Below are 16,632 nucleotides of genomic sequence, written 5' to 3' on the forward strand. Positions count from 1 at the left end.
CACCTTTTTATGTTAGGGCTAGTTTGAGTTCAGTATTTTGTCTTGAAATCGCACAAACCAAGAATATTTCATACATCGTCTCGCTTCAGATTCTATCATTTTTATATATCAAAGCTACAGGTTGACTTTATAACATAAAAAAATCACAGTACTAAAAGATGAAATGTATGGGTCAAGTGAAATACCTATCTAATGAATCACAAAAACAGAGTAGTGTGTTCGAATAGCTATTTTTTTACTGAAAGTACTTGACGACAGTCTTTCAAGTTGGATGATGAAAATGCATCTCTTCAAAAAATTATATTGTGTGTGATAACTAGGGTTTATAGTCTTCAACCACTAAAAAAATCTAGTCTGCCCTTCCACGAAATATTTAATTAGAATTTTTTTTAATGTTTATGAATTTTTGAAAATTCCACCTGACAACCGATCAGACAATAGTTTCAAGTTGAATCAATGCAGACAAGATCATTAACTGATGCTCATTTAGCTAGTTGATACATTTGTCTTTTAAAATACAACTGACATATAAGGATCATAATGATGCAATTTGGATAAATTTATCGGTTTCAATGAGCAAAATTGGCAGCACGTCATCCCCACAATGGCTTCCATTTCTACGATTGTGAAAATGAACTGGTGTAATGGGGAGATAATTTTGACGAAGTAGAATCCTGGTTATAATCGCAATAATCTAAACTCGCATATTGAAATTTTTTTAAAGTGATCAAACAGGTTTTTTCTCAATATCACAAAAATTTTATTGCATGACAAAATCTAAAAAAATTGTGGTTGGTGTGTGCTACCTTTCCATGAAATAATAATGCTTTACTGCTATAATTGTACTCTTGTAACTTGTTTTATAACACATATGACATCAGCTGATTGATGCATAAACAAAGGTCAACCTGATCGGTCAAAATATAGGAACATGTACCATGCTGGTTTAATACTGAATGGTTCATTACGGTACAAAATACATGTATAAAAGTACCTACCTACTAAAATAATATTACATTGTTTATACTATTACATAATCTGTCAGATATAACAAAAAGAATAAATCCTTACCTATGGTTTAAATAAAACATAGACACAATATCAGATTATTGAAATTAAACTTTGACCAAAACAAAGTCTTAATGTTATCTTACTATGACTCAGATAAGAAACTGTTCAATTATCAGTTTTTTTTTTAGTTTTAACAATATTTCATTTTATTTGATGTGTAAACATCCTAAACAGATATCATAGGGTTAAATTAGTTTTGGTATTGATTATTTTATCAAATTCAATATTCGCAATGACCAGATGACCCTTGAATAAAAATGTTAAGTTCCCCTTAGAAGTCAATGTAAGGTCAATAAAATTGAGAATGGAAAAGGGGAATGTGTCAAAGAGACAACAACCAGACCAAAGAGCAGATAACAGCCAAAGGCCACCAATGAGTCACCAATGCATTGAGATATCCTGCACCCTGAGGTGGGCCTCAGCTAGCCCCTAAATAAAAATGTGTACTCCACTACTGAAAGTACCTAAATTAATGATTTTACATTACAGAGCAAACTCGTAAACAAAATTAAAATGTTTACCCTACTTTTACTGACCATATAATATCAGCCCTATAATAAAATTCAAACTTTATTATTATTACTATAATTTAACTAATTCTGCCAATCACATTATCACAATAAGACTAAGCAGCTAGAGCCTATTACATCTTCACTAGCCAAGGGTTATGTGGAGAGGAGGGGTATGGATCGAAAACCATGGCTAGTGAAGTTGAGGACATCAAGTTTAATCTCCCCAGAAGTTAACTATTTGCATTCAAAATTATCTGAGAAACTGCATGGACAAAAAAATATATTTTTAGTTTAAGCAAACAAAATAATAGTACTTCAGAACTGATAGCTTTTATTTTCTTTTTCTTTTTTAGAGGGTGGTTGGAACCTTTATCTTTTTTCTTCCTAAAAAAAATTATATTTTCTTTGAATTCCTAATCAGAAATATTTTAAAAGTTGTTACATTTTTGGAACCTAAGCATGTGAATCATCAATTATTTTATCTTATCTAAGAGTTCTGATAATTTTGTTATATCAATCATAGTAACACAGATATGTATAATGAAATTGTAAGTTCAGAACTTAATGGTGCAACTATTTGGCAATAAAGCAAGATTTATCAGTGAAATCATGCATATATATGTTTTGTATCAAGTATCAAAAGCAAAAAATCAAAATGTGAGTTTATATTATTGCAAAATTTATTTGATTTTATGCCATTAAAAAAAATCATTGAATTTGCAGTAGTACCTGCATATATGTACCAAAGGGTAAATAAAATTAATATCTATATAATTTTTTTCATTTTTTTTAAAATACCAATTAGATATTACGATCTTTAGTTCAATCAAAAACTTGTTACATAATCTTCAACAAGTCAAAGCTCCTTCTGAATAAAGTATTGATATAATTTACAATTCTATTGTTATTATATAATTTAAAGCATTAATCTACTAAAATATTTATTTACAATTTAGCATTAATTTAACTTCTTCAAACTTTAATTATAACACATTCTCTTTACAAACTATCAGAGACTAATGAATAGACATAATACATTTTGTTCTTCCATTTTCTGATAAGATAATAGGATTTACAAATGGAATATCCCATTAATATACTTTTTTTTTTAGATATGGCTTATGAATAGACACAAAAATATTTTGTTCTTTCATTTTCTGATTAGAGAAATACTTTGGATTTATAATTTGAATATCTAATTAAAGTTACTTTTTTATGGTTGCTATGACGTCACATGACATATATATTCTACAAATCTTACATGTGTCTATGTTATGTAATCAGACCTCCACCCACATTATCAAATATAATAGATCAGTAGTGTAGATTTAAATCTACTTGTCATATTTTATATAAAGACAAAGATGTAACCATGACTTAATTAGAGTTTATTTAGAGTAGAGCATTATAGTCCATGCTGTTAAAGTAACCTTGAAAATCCAAGTGCAAGGTCGCAGATGATAATATGTTCTAACTTGAACCAAAATCAATATCTACATCTGACGTTTATTACTTCAGTGTACTGCCTTGTTTTGATTTGGTATTTAAGATGCACTAGGTTCTTATATTTTTACATTAAACAAGACATTTACTCTGTGTGTTTAAGCTTCTCTTACATCATAGATGTGTAAACATTATATATCTATGTCATAATGATTACATCAAATTGTTTTGATTGTTACATGGTAACATGATTTATACATGACTTTGTTAACTAGTTTTGTTGGGGGTGCTGTCTCAAAGACTTTTATCTCACTTTAATTTATTCATGAAGCCTTGGTAGCCACTCTGATATCTTTTGACTAAGACTGCTAGTTTTGCTGAAGAAGGTCAGAGGTTACTACCTGGTACCCATGTTATCAAAGTTGATCATTCACCATGTTCAGTCAATTGACAGTTTTGTAATACATAAATTTACATGAATAAAATTTAACTCCTTTAAGTTCATCAGTATAAAAAAAAACCAGCCTGGATCTCATTTCATACTTTCAATAAATCTTTCACAAATACTTTTCTTATTTTATCTGTCAAATCAGAGAACAGTTTAATAGTTATATAAAATAATGAAACAGATATCATGTGACAACGTTATTCTCCATGATTTATTTTTATGTATCTAAATAGCACACAAAGCCTTGCGTTTAAAATTTAAAATTAAACTGTTTTGAGATTTGAAATATCAAATCACACTCAATGCAGTTGTCATAATATAATCTGTATAGAATTAATTGTATTAAGGTGTACATAACATCTTCTTTATCTTCATGCTAAAATATAGTGTTACATAATCTACCTTACTATAACTAGTATAGCCTCAGTCTTTAAACATTTCTTTTAGTCACACAGTAACCTTGGATTTAAATAAAGAGTTTTGTTTCATTTTAACATATATTATATGACTAAACTTTTGAACATATAAAAGCCACCAACGTTATTCTGGCTTGTTCTAAAAACCTGTTGAATCCTGATAACAAGTCCGGCATGGTTCAGGGTTTTAAAATCACAGTGCAAAACAGTAGATTTGACAGACAGAAAGGGTGATTCCCGTATAACCTTCAAACATTGTTTGTGGGGTTGATGTTGGAACATGATTTATATAATATAACAGGTTTTTTTTTGTCAGGTTCTGATCTAAAGAAAAGATTTTTTTTGCAAGGGACATTAAAAAATCTATTTTTGGTAATGAATGGATATCGGTACATCTCTCTAATGATATAACAAAAAACAATATTTTTTTAACCAAATGTCTTTCTATAAATGGGTGCTGTGACCTTGATCTTTGACCATGTTGACCCAGTGATCCAAAAAATAAAAAAGGTGTTTCTATAAATCTAAAAATGCATTATCCACCACAGATTAATGGTGCTAACAGAAACCTTTTCCCAAAATTTCAGGCTTATTATGGGCATTGTGACTTTATCCTTAAATATTAAACCCAAAATCAAAAGTATGTTTCAAACCCATAGATGCATTATCCACCAAAATTCCAGACTATTAATGGGCTCTGTGACCTTTACTTTTGACACAGTGAACCAAAAATCACAAGCATTGTTTATTCCAAAAGGTATTTACGAGCTAAATTTGATAAAGGAAGGATATACAGTTCAAAAGAAGATATATAGAAACCAAAATTTAGCAAAACAATTGCTGTTGTGACCTTGACTTTTGACCTGTTGCCTTCAAAATCATTTGGTGAATTCTTAAAACCATTGTTATTAATATCAATATCAAAGCTGAGTTTGACTATGTTGCAATTTCCCATAAAATACTGTTTTAATATTAGTACATCAATTTACAAAACAATGTAGAATAAACTGTTATCACAGATATATGTCTTGCTTTTTTGTAATTTGATTATGCAAATGTTGAAATTAAAATAGCAATACTTTATCATGTTACAAAAGTGAGGCAAATATTCAAACAATCTCCATGGAAATGAGATGTGCCAATGTTTATACAACTGCATACCAAATACCATTGACTTATCATAAGTCGTTCTTTTAAACAAACCTAAACACAAACATTAACTTGTAAACTAAGTAAAATTTTCAAAGTCAATGAACCATGATGAGGGGTGGGGATTTATAATCTCCATGGAGATTACAATGCAAATACCAATAAATTCCATACCATATCATTGACTTAACATTAGCAGTTCATCTAATCACAAACAAATACATATAAACTTAGCAAATGTTTCAAAGTCAATAGACCATGTCTGACAGGGCGGGGTCAAATATTCTCCATGAAAATGAGATGTGCAAATGTTTATACAACTGAATACCAATTACCATTGGCCTACCACTGATGGGTTCACTCCTTGAACTGACCTAATCACAAACTAATACATGTAAACTAAGCAAAATTTTCAAAGTCAATAGACCATGACTAAGGAGTGGAGCCAAATTATCTCCATGGAAATGAAATATGCCAATGCTTATACATTACAACTGCATACCAAATATCATTGACCTACCACAAGTGGTTCCCCATAAACTGACCCAATCACAAACTAATACATGTAAACTAAACAAAAGTTTCAAAGTCGTTAGACCATGACTGTGGGGGCAGGGCCAAATAATCTACCATATGATTCACCATAAACTAGACCTAATCACAAACTAATACATTGTTAACGCTGCCTTTGACGCGGGAAACATCATTCCTATGTCTCGCTTATTGAGTCCGTCAAGTGAGACAAAAATGCTAAAAATTGAGAAAAAATCACCCCTTTAATAAAATATTTGTGGATTGTTTCAAATATAATACTCTTCAGACATATTTTCTTCACATATCATTTCATAGTCCAACATTGAGTTGTTTGTTTTAAATAAATGAGTAACATCGGTTGAACCAATGTCAATCGCCATAAATTACATCACTTAACAATCGGTCCTTACTGTGACATAAAAACAAAAGCACAATGACTTAGGTAGCAGTAAATGAAAGTGCACAAATTCAAAAGGTCTATATATACCGGTAGACAGAAGATTGATATTATTGCACCACTTCACCATAAAGATTTTTTAACACTTTCAGTGACACCAAAACCAACTGAGCTACTTACAACTACTTGAGATATGCTTCAACATTTGACAACTCCATTACTCAATTAAGGTTATTAGAGAGAGAAAAAAAACATGTCTTCTTATTTTTACCGTGTGTTTAGTGTGTTTGTAAACCTGACATACCGACTACAATCTATTAAATAATTCATGATAATTAATCATATACCTTAAATACAATGTAGGTCAAGGTTTGCTTTCCTATCCATTGATTAATGTAAATACAATGTATAGTATATAGTCATAAATCTCAGATTTATCTTAGCTTCTAAAAAAGTATATAAATTATTCAGATGGAAGAATTTGATTTGATTTTTTGTGTTTTTAACACCACTATTAGACTATTTCATGGCTATTTCAGTTTTTATTGTTGGAGGAAACAGGAGTCCCCGGAGAAAACCACCGACCTCCAAAAATGACACTTCTCTAATCAATTAAGATTTGAGTCGAGTGCACCCAATTACATAGACCACTCGGCCACCAAGGCCCCTCAGATGGAAGAAAACTACACTTCCATCAATGAAGTACAGGATTTTGTACATTTACATGTTATTCTAATAAGTCAAAGGAAGCAGTTATGACAAAATATTCCCTCAACTTCAAGTCCACCTATACAAAAACTTTGTCATGCAGTGAAAATGCATGTATAGTCATTGTGTCAAACTTCTCTTTATCTCAAGTAACAAAATTAAATAAAATCTGATGTGTCATTCAAATATTATTTTCATGCCAATTTTCAGCTTCATCAAAAACAGAAAAATTGAATCTTACAATGTACAAAACTTTGAAAAGACTAAATTTGATAGCTGCACCAAGAAGACATGATATTGTATGTCTTTTTCATATTGAAAAAATTTCAAAATCAAATGATATCTTTCTTTCACCAATTCCAATAATTATGTTAAGTTGTGTGTTACACAATAACAAATCAAGCATATACTTAAGTTATGGTACAACATGCAAAAATTTAACTTCAATTTGAGAGTTAAAGTTGCATAATTCTGGTATGTCAAACAAGAAAATTTGCAAAATCGAATCAACACTTAAATGGTTAAGTCAAATCAAACTTCCATGAATTATAGAGTGAAATGTAAAAAAAAACAAGAATGTGTCCCCAGTACACGAATGCCCCACTCGCACTATCATTTTCTATGTTCAGTGGACCGTGAAATTGGGGTAAACCCTGTAATTTGGCATTAAAATTAAAAAGATCATATCATAGGGAACTTGTATACTAAGTTTGAAGTCGATTGGACTTCAACTTCATCAAAAACTACCTTGACCAAAAACTTTAACCTGAAGCTGGACAGACGGACAAACAAACGGACGGATGAACGGACAAACAGACAGACCATTGATGGACTGACCAAAAGAAGGACAACAGTTTACCAAAATATGTTCCATGCATGACTGTCATATAAAAACTATTCTACTATTGATTGCCCTCCATTAGCTTTGTGTTTGTCCTATTTGTATAGGTTTACCAAGACTCTATAAACCCAAACTGCTCTTTATCACAATAAACGCAATTGAAACGAGATTTGCTAATGCTCATACATCTGCATACTTAATATTATTGATCTATCACTAATGGTTCTCCTTAAACTTTCCTAATCACAAAATAATTCATGTAAAATAAGCAAAGGTTTCAAAGTCAATAGACCATAACTTTGGAAGCAGGCCAAATAATCTCCATGGAAATGAGATGTGCCAATGCTTATAACTGCATATCGGTGTGAGCCATGGCTCCATGTTGAAGGCACATTTACCTATAATGGTTTACTTTTATAATTGTTATTTGGATGGAGAGTTGTCTCATTGGCACTCACACCACATCTTCCTAAATTGTTATTTGGATGGAGAGTTGTCTCATTGGCACTCACACCACATCTTCCTATATCTATATCAAATATCATTGACCTACCACAAGTGGTTGCCCATAAACTGACCTAATCCCAAACGAATATAATGTACATTTTTGAAGCTGCAGCTGAAAAACAGCATGCCTAAAACTCAATTTAACAATCTTTTTGAAGCGAGACAAAAACTAGCTACATATATTCAGAGAAGCACAATGAGCAAGTTTATACTAGACAGACAATGGTATACCATAATATGTCCTTGTTGTCTGGCATATAAAAATATATCATTCAAGCAAATTTTGGTTTCAGAGAAGTTGAATATGGACCATAATTTGGTATTCGGCCTTTGGTTTCTTTTTGTATCCTTTTTTATAAGTTCTAAAACTTTAACTTTTATTCTGTGGGTTGTGTTGGTGTTAGAATAGTATTAATGGAACAATTGAGTTTTTCAAGAAAAAAAATAATACATTTTGATTCACCGTTTACGTGACAGGAAACCAAACAGGAAACCAATCTTTATTTTCTTTATTTTGCACAATATATTTCAAAAGACATAAATGAACACCATTACTAGTGTTACTTGCTTCATGTTAATATTTAAAATCTATTTTCAATGTTAAATTAAAGTTTTTTTTAAACGCGACAGGAAACCATAAGAAACCGAAAGCATTTTTTTAGTTTTATTTTATTGCAAAATCTGCTTAAAATAATCTGAACAGTATACCTTTTCTTAAAATCCATCTTAAATGTAACAGTATTATAAAACTCCTCAATATGTGCTTGTTTTGAAATTAATTAGTACAATTTATTCAGAAATTTCCATATTTTCTTCATTGATACAGAATACCATAATCGTTGTATCTTGATGTTTTAGCCAAAAAAATGTATTTATATTTGGTTTTGAAATTCCAGTTATATACAATTTATTCCAAATCATTGGCAATGTAAAATTCTTTAAATCCAGTAAAGAAAAAAACTTTTAACTTGGAATTAAAATCTTTAAAATCATGAAAATAGGCACCATGTGATATTTGTGACCTGTACACCATCTACATGGTTTCCACATTTTAACCTACTTTAGTGGGCTAAAATCAATAAAGTACTTCCTTTCAAGTCATGCATGGTAAAAGTTTACTTCTCCTTTGACAAGTTTATTGCGTTTCTGAAAAGTGTTTGCAGAACATGAATAAAAAAAAATAATTAAAAATTGTGACAAAGATATCAACTTTGTACGTTCCAAGTGTAACGGTATATTAACATGTATTTTTTATTAAATTATCTTGATTCACCTAAAATATCCAGTAATATTTACTGCTGAAGCAAAATCAATCTAACGAGCATCGGCACAATGATAAGAGACGTAATGTCTATTGAATTTTCCAAGGACCCTTTACATCGTTATCAGGAAACAAAGTGTGTTATAACGTCTGTCAAATCTGAAATCGATTTTGTCAAGTCATTGGGCATTTATTTTCACACAAGATAGTATGTAACATTATGCACATAGGAAAAATAATAGACCCCCGGCGCAATCTCTTTGAAAATTGTATTTTCCTTTTTTAAACAAGACGAAACAAGTCTACAGATTATGTTTGTTAACATCCCGTTGGAAACAAAAACAATGTTTAGACCTAGTATATCATACATCCGGCCGTAAGGGCGTGATCACATGTTAGTCACATGTTTCACGTATGATCGGAAATGATTAGAACTTAACGACAAAAACAATTTTAATAAAAAAAAGGAAATAAATGGACTTCTGTTTCGTTTGAAATGTAACGCATAACGATAACGTCATTTTCTAACTTAATTATTACGAAGAACAAAACTAGAATGTAAATCATCTCTGATTTACCTGTTTGAACATCTCGCGAGAGTTCATATTTGCATATTGTTATAAAGAATTCTATTACAACAAAGCAGATTACGTCATCTAAAATGTGCGTTACGAAATTGGAAACCAAAGTAACGCTAGTGTTCTTACACCTGCTACAGAAATACTTATAGTTCTCGGCATTTTCTTCTGACTATTCTTATTGGTCGATGTTCTTTATTATTTGAAAGCAAAAGTTACGAATTTGACGGTGACGATTATCTATAAAAATCAGTCAGCGTTATGCACTTCGGAAGCGAAAAGTAACGCGAGAAACGACACAAAAATACGGTCGAATAATCTTTAAAATTTGTTAATTTCAATTTTTTTTCTAGGGAAGAGTAGCATACACTTGTATGTTGATAAAAATAAAGGCATCTTTAGATGTAGTTACAACTTTTCTTACAGTAATACACATTTTTATCACTTTTCTATAGTTATAGGAAACGAGCCCAATAGCAAATTATGGTCCATATATTGTAAAACTAGAGGCTCTTAAAAGACTATATATGCTGCTCAGATAAGTCTCTGTGCATCTTCAACAATGGACTTGATTCAACAGTTTGGACTAAAATAGAATTTATTATAAAAGTATATATTTTGTTAATCTAGATCTTGTATTATTGATAATTTTGTTCTGTTCAGATTCTATCTTCTTAAATTGTGCCATTCATAAAAAAAAAACATCATTCTTAAACTATTTATCAGGAGCCTCTGGCCTTAGTTAGTCTTGTATGATTTTTAATTTTAGTTTCTTGTGTATAATTCGGAGTTTAGTATGACGTCCATTATCACTGTACTAGTATACATATTTTTTAAGGGGCCAGCTAAAGGACACCTACAGGTGGGGGAGTTTCTCGCTACATTGAAGACCCATTGGTGGCCTTCGGCTGTTGTCTGCTCTATGGTCGGGTTGTTGTCACTTTGACACATTCCCCATTTCCTTTCTCAATTTTATATTGAAATCTTACCTGCTCCTTTATTTCTTCTGCTGGACTGTTTAAAGAAGCATATCCTCTCTGTGAATATAAAATCATTTTTTCAATAGGTGAAATCGTTTTTCTTCATGGGACCATTTACCACTGACCTGAATTTTGTACCAGTTAACCAAATTATTTTTTTTGTAAAATTTCAACTGTTTTCTGACACCAACCAATTAAGGGGAAAACATATCTTTGGATTACAGACAAACTCAAGAAGTATGTATTACTGGGATGGCCAATTTGTTAAAATTCATAACTCTTCATATTTTTAATTTACAATAGCCACAACATCTATGCATAGTTGTGTCCCTAAAATAACAATACTTCAACAGTTTAGAAATAAAATTCTTGTTATAAAATGCCACTTAAGACAGATTCATCCTAAACTAGTTTTCATCAAACTAGTCTTGCAAGTCTAAAAATTGCTTGAAAGTAATTTTGTAATTTGCTTTCAGATTGAACAGATTTTTTAAGGTCCAAGTTGAAAGTAACCATTTCATAGGCTAGTACTATATCTTTTTACATTCAAACAAGTATATCAATGTCTCAATGAATTATTGGTTAATAAAGTTTGATGATGATCAAGGGGAGGTAATCTTGATAATTTTTAACTCTATTTAATGGCATCAATTTAAATAGAAAACTATGAGAAACGAGCACTCTATTGGGAGTACCATGTAATTCAAAAGAGTTGGGATGACCAAGGGAAGAATACCTGCATTAATTTAAACACTTAATGGCCAGTTTATTTTCTTTAAAAATTAAATATGGAGTACTGTTAGATGTCAATTATTACAGCAAATAAATTTCGAATTTTTACTGTTGTAAACTTTAAATGCTTATACTGTAAATTCAGAAATTAGTACTATGTTTTTATTATTGCGAATAACAACAGGGTTATGATCGCAATAATTTAAACTCGCATTTTTTATTTTTTTAAATGAATTAAACAGGACTTTTTCAATATTGCAAAAATTAAAATTGCACTTTAGTCAAAATGACAAAATCGCAATAATAAATGCAAGCAATAATTTCTGAATTTACAGTACATAAAACAGCAACAATTCAAAAGTGTTTACCTGTGTTTCAAGTTCATGATGAGTTTCAAGTTTCTGTAGACTTGTCATTGCAGGTAATCGTTTTGGTGGTGTTTTCCCAAATGTTGAAAATGGTGAATCAAGGACATTGTGTGTCTCAATCGAAAGTCTCTTCTTTGGTCTACAGAGTTGTTTTCTGGAATCAAAGACCACTTCCTCATCAAAACTAAATCCTCTGGCAATATAAGTAGGACAGGGACTCTCAGAGTCTGTTGAACCTCTGTAATATTTCTGAAATAACAGAAAAACATATGGTAAGTGAATTGCGATTTTAAGACACACAAATTTTACAAATAAGCAATATTTTATTTTTGTTCAATAAGGCTGAATGACATGCATGAAAGTAGCAATAAAATTCTTTGCTTCATATCAATAAAGGCAATGTTGGTCATTAACCAGTTAGAAATGCAGCTCGGAAAGCAAAATAGTAAACCTTGAGTGTCTGATGATGAAAGTTAAATGGCATATCAAACTTTTACTATAAACAATGTCTGTGTCATTTGGTCTCAGATGGAGAGTTGTCTCATTGGCAATCATATCACATCTTCTTTTTTATATTATATTCAGTGTAGATTGCAGGAACAACTATTGACATATCATATATGAAACTAAGTCTGGTAACCATGACGTTTGATCTTTAAATAATTGTTCATCCTTTTTTTTTCTTTTTCAAATAATGTCAAAAACTTTGGTTATAGTATCCCTTCTTAGAAACTATGTTTTTTAGGGTGATTAATTTTGTTAATTTCCCTTTTTCAGTAAAGGTTGCCACCATGTTTGATGATGTATTATTGCTCAAAGGTTAAAAGATATTTGCCCTTAACAGGATGCATGTATCTGACTAGTTGATTCATAGGAGTAGTGCTAATAAGACACATTGATTGATTGACAAACAGTGTGATTCTTATATTTTTTTGGCAGTTTTGACTGCTTTACTCTAAATGTGAGATCTTTGAAGCCTTAATTCTAATATGACAAAATTCAAAAATCAGTAAGGATGTTATTTGGTAGTTTTATAACACTTTTTTGATTTTTCAAATTCAAAGGGCCTAAAAAGAAGACTTATATATGCTCCTTTCAATGCTTATCCTTACACTCATCATATAACATAAACTAGAGGCTCTAAAGAGCCTGTGTCGCTCACCTTGGTCTATGTGAATATTAAACAATGGACACAGATGGATTCATGACAAAATTGTGTTTTGGTGATGGTGATGTGTTTGTAGATCTTACTTTACTAAACATTCTTGCTGTTTACAATTATCTCTATCTATAACAGTACTTTCTGTGGAAAATGTTATTGAAAATCTTCAAATTTTAAGAAAATTGTTAAAAATTGACTATAAAGGGCAATAACTCCTTAGGGGGTCAATTGACTATTTTGGTCATAGTGACTTATTTTTAGTTCTTACTTTGCTGTACATTATTGCTGTTTACAGTTTATCTCTATCTATAATAATATTCAAGATAACAAAAAAACAGCAAAATTTCCTCAAAATTACCAATTCAGGGGCAGCAACCTAACAACCGATTATCTGATTCATCTGAAAATTCCAGGGCAGATAGATCGTGACCTGATCAACAATTTTACTTCCTTTCAGATTTGCTCTTAATGCTTTGGTTTTTGAGTTATAAGCCAAAAACTGCATTTTACCCCCATGTTCTATTTTTAGCCATGGCGGCCATCTTGGTTTGTTGGCCGAGTTACCGGACAGAATTTTTTAATTAGATACCCCAATGATGATTATGGCCAAGTTTGGTTAAGTTTGGCCCAGTAGTTTCAGAGGAGAAGATTTTTCTAAAAGATTACTAAGATTTACGAAAAATGGTTAAAAATCTACTATAAAGGGCAATAACTCCTAAAGGGGTCAACTGACCATTTTGGTCATGTTAACTTATTTGTAGATCTTACTTTGCTGAACATTATTGCTGTTTACAGTTAATCTCTATCTATAATAATATTCAAGATAATAACCAAAAAACAGCAAAATTTCCTTAAAATTACCATTTCAGGGGCAGCAACCCAACAACGAAATGTCCAATTCATCTGAAAATTTCAGGACAAATAGATCTTGACCTGATAAACAATTTTACCCATGTCAGAATTGCTCTAAATGCTTTGATTTCAGAGTTATAAGCCAAAATCTACATTTTACCCCTATCTTCTATTTTTAGCCATGGCGGCCATCTTGGTTGGTTGACCAGGTCAAGCCACACATTTTTTAAACTAGATACCAAGTTTGGTTAAATTTGGCCCAGTAGTTTCAGAGGAGAAGATTTTTGTAAAAGCTAATCTTTAATCATACCCCAGGCAACTTTCTCTTGTTCCACAACTTCATAAAATCTTTGAAGTATGCCTTTAACTTTGGAGATGTCATATTCTTTGTACATTTATGTTTCTGAAAAATAAATCCTTAGAATGTACAGAGTTCCTTCTTTATAATATATCAAAAGCAACTTTGAATCAATTAAAAAAAACTTGAAATTTGGTAAAATATTGCTAAATTTGGAAACATGTCCCTGTAATTGGTGATTAAAATTCAATAAATTTCAGACATTTTCAAGCTTTTTAACATTGGTGTTTTCAAGAGATTTTTTCATTGGTTGATAGATATTTGGCTGTTTGCAATGAAAGAAAAATTGTACCAAATTGAGCAATCTGTATAAGACAAACCTCTCGGAGCTCTGAATAAATACCTATGTTTAAAATTTCAAGAAATCTGGATACAGATGAGATATACGTATCAGATATCAGAATGCAAGTTTTCAATATTTGTGTTAATCACCTGATTGCATTATCAAAAACCTCATAAAAATTCCTGAATATACAGTCCTAATATCTGAGCTATTTTTTTTCAAATATTGTGCATCTATGAATATGAAAATTAATTATACATGGCTAAATCTATATGTTACCTCTTCTTCTATCCATGTAGAGAACTCTCCATGCTTATTGAGAAAATCATCCATTGATATAATATCTGTAATATAAAAAATGGTTATACTTTACATACCCTATGATACCCTTTTATGTAAAAGAATAACACCCAAGATAAAATTCTCAATCTTCTAGTTTATAAGGGAGTTATCCACAAGAGTATATTTCACTCAATTTTGATCCCTAGTAAATCTATTAGTAGAAAACTGATTTTACTTATTTGAATTGTTTCAGTATCAACCTAAAAGACATCTAAATACAAAATGGAAGACTATTCAATTTAGAATTCATGTTTGGACTTTTTTGTTTGCTTTTTGGCCTTGAATGTTTGTCCCTAATATTTTATTAACTGTGCATTTGCATTCAGGTATTGCAGATCAAATTTATTTGTTCATAGTGTGTTAATTAACATGTTTTTATTGAGTTAAGCCTTCCAATTGATAATTTATCATGTGTTTTTCTATGTTGTGATGTTATGCTATTGATTCAGAAAAAGGAAGAAGGTTTGGTACCATTAAAACTTTTAATCCCGCTGCAAATGTTTGGACCTGTCCTAAGTCAGGAATCTGATGTACAGTAGTTGTCGTTTGTTTATGTACATTTTGTAATTTATACATGTTTCTCGTTTGTCGTTTATATTTCATGAAACTATTTTACTAAAGTAATCGAAATGTAATCGATTATATTGTTATTGAGTTATACCTGTAGAATTTGTATTCAGTTTGATCATAATGGCTTTAATTACATATAGATATAGGAAGATATGGTGTGAGTGCCCTTTACAAAATGTACATAAACAAACGACAACTACTGTACATCAGATTCCTGACTTAGGACAGGTCCAAACATTTGCAGCGGGATTAAAAGTTTTAATGGTACCAAACCTTCTTCCTTTTTCTGAATCAATAGCATAACATCACAACATTATTTATGATTAACAGATTCCTGACTTAGGACAGGTCCAAACATTTGCAGCGGGATTAAAAGTTTTAATGGTACCAAACCTTCTTCCTTTTTCTGAATCAATAGCATAACATCACAACATAGAAAATAGATTAGACCGATGGTTTTCCCGTTTATATAGTTTTACACTAGTAATTTTGGGGCCCTTTATACCTTTCTGTTCGGTGTGACCTATAATGGTTTACTTTTATAAATTGTTATTTGGATGGAGAGTTGTCTCATTGGCACTCACACCATATCTTCCTATATCTATATGTAATTAAAGCCATTATGATCAAACTGAATACAAATTCTACAGGTATAACTCAATAACAGAACATATTTTTAACTTTATATCAGACCAAACATTACTTTTATCTAGTTTTTCTCTCTTTTCTTGATCCTTCTTTTTATCCCTTCTAACAGACATCTTAGCAAAGGTTCTCTGTTTCCTACTGATCTTGTTAACATCATCACATGATGAACCTGTTTTAATACAAAGACATAAATATATTTATACATATACAGTAAAACATGACTAAACAGAATACTGTATAAACCAAACATGTTCGTGAGCACAGTCATATCAGATTATGTGTGTTGTGAACCTGATAAAACCGAATATTGGCCCAAACCGAACACAATCTTAAGTCCTGAAGCAGGGATGGGGAAATCGTAATCTGTAATCGTAATCGATTGTAATTGATTACATTTTTTCCAGTAATCGACAGTAATCTGTAATTGAAGACATTTTCGATTACATGTAATCGTAATTTAATCGATTACAGC

The 16,632-nt window shown here is 30.9% G+C and overlaps 1 protein-coding gene across 1 annotated transcript in view; it reads right to left on the reverse strand.

Moving 5' to 3' along the window:
- The window catches only part of LOC139491255 (uncharacterized), a 32,300-nt gene that overhangs the window by 5,071 nt on the left and 10,597 nt on the right, over positions 1-16,632 (reverse strand). Inside the window, exons 3-7 of the mRNA XM_071278786.1 lie at positions 16,216-16,329; positions 14,880-14,944; positions 14,270-14,362; positions 11,946-12,194; positions 10,855-10,902 (exon numbers count right to left, since the gene is read on the reverse strand). Coding sequence (XP_071134887.1) covers positions 10,855-10,902; positions 11,946-12,194; positions 14,270-14,362; positions 14,880-14,944; positions 16,216-16,329 — 569 coding nt within the window. The remainder of the gene's footprint in view (positions 1-10,854; positions 10,903-11,945; positions 12,195-14,269; positions 14,363-14,879; positions 14,945-16,215; positions 16,330-16,632) is intronic.

This window comes from Mytilus edulis, chromosome 10 (assembly GCF_963676685.1).
Source record: "Mytilus edulis chromosome 10, xbMytEdul2.2, whole genome shotgun sequence".
Classification (NCBI taxonomy): Eukaryota; Metazoa; Mollusca; class Bivalvia; order Mytilida; family Mytilidae; genus Mytilus; species Mytilus edulis.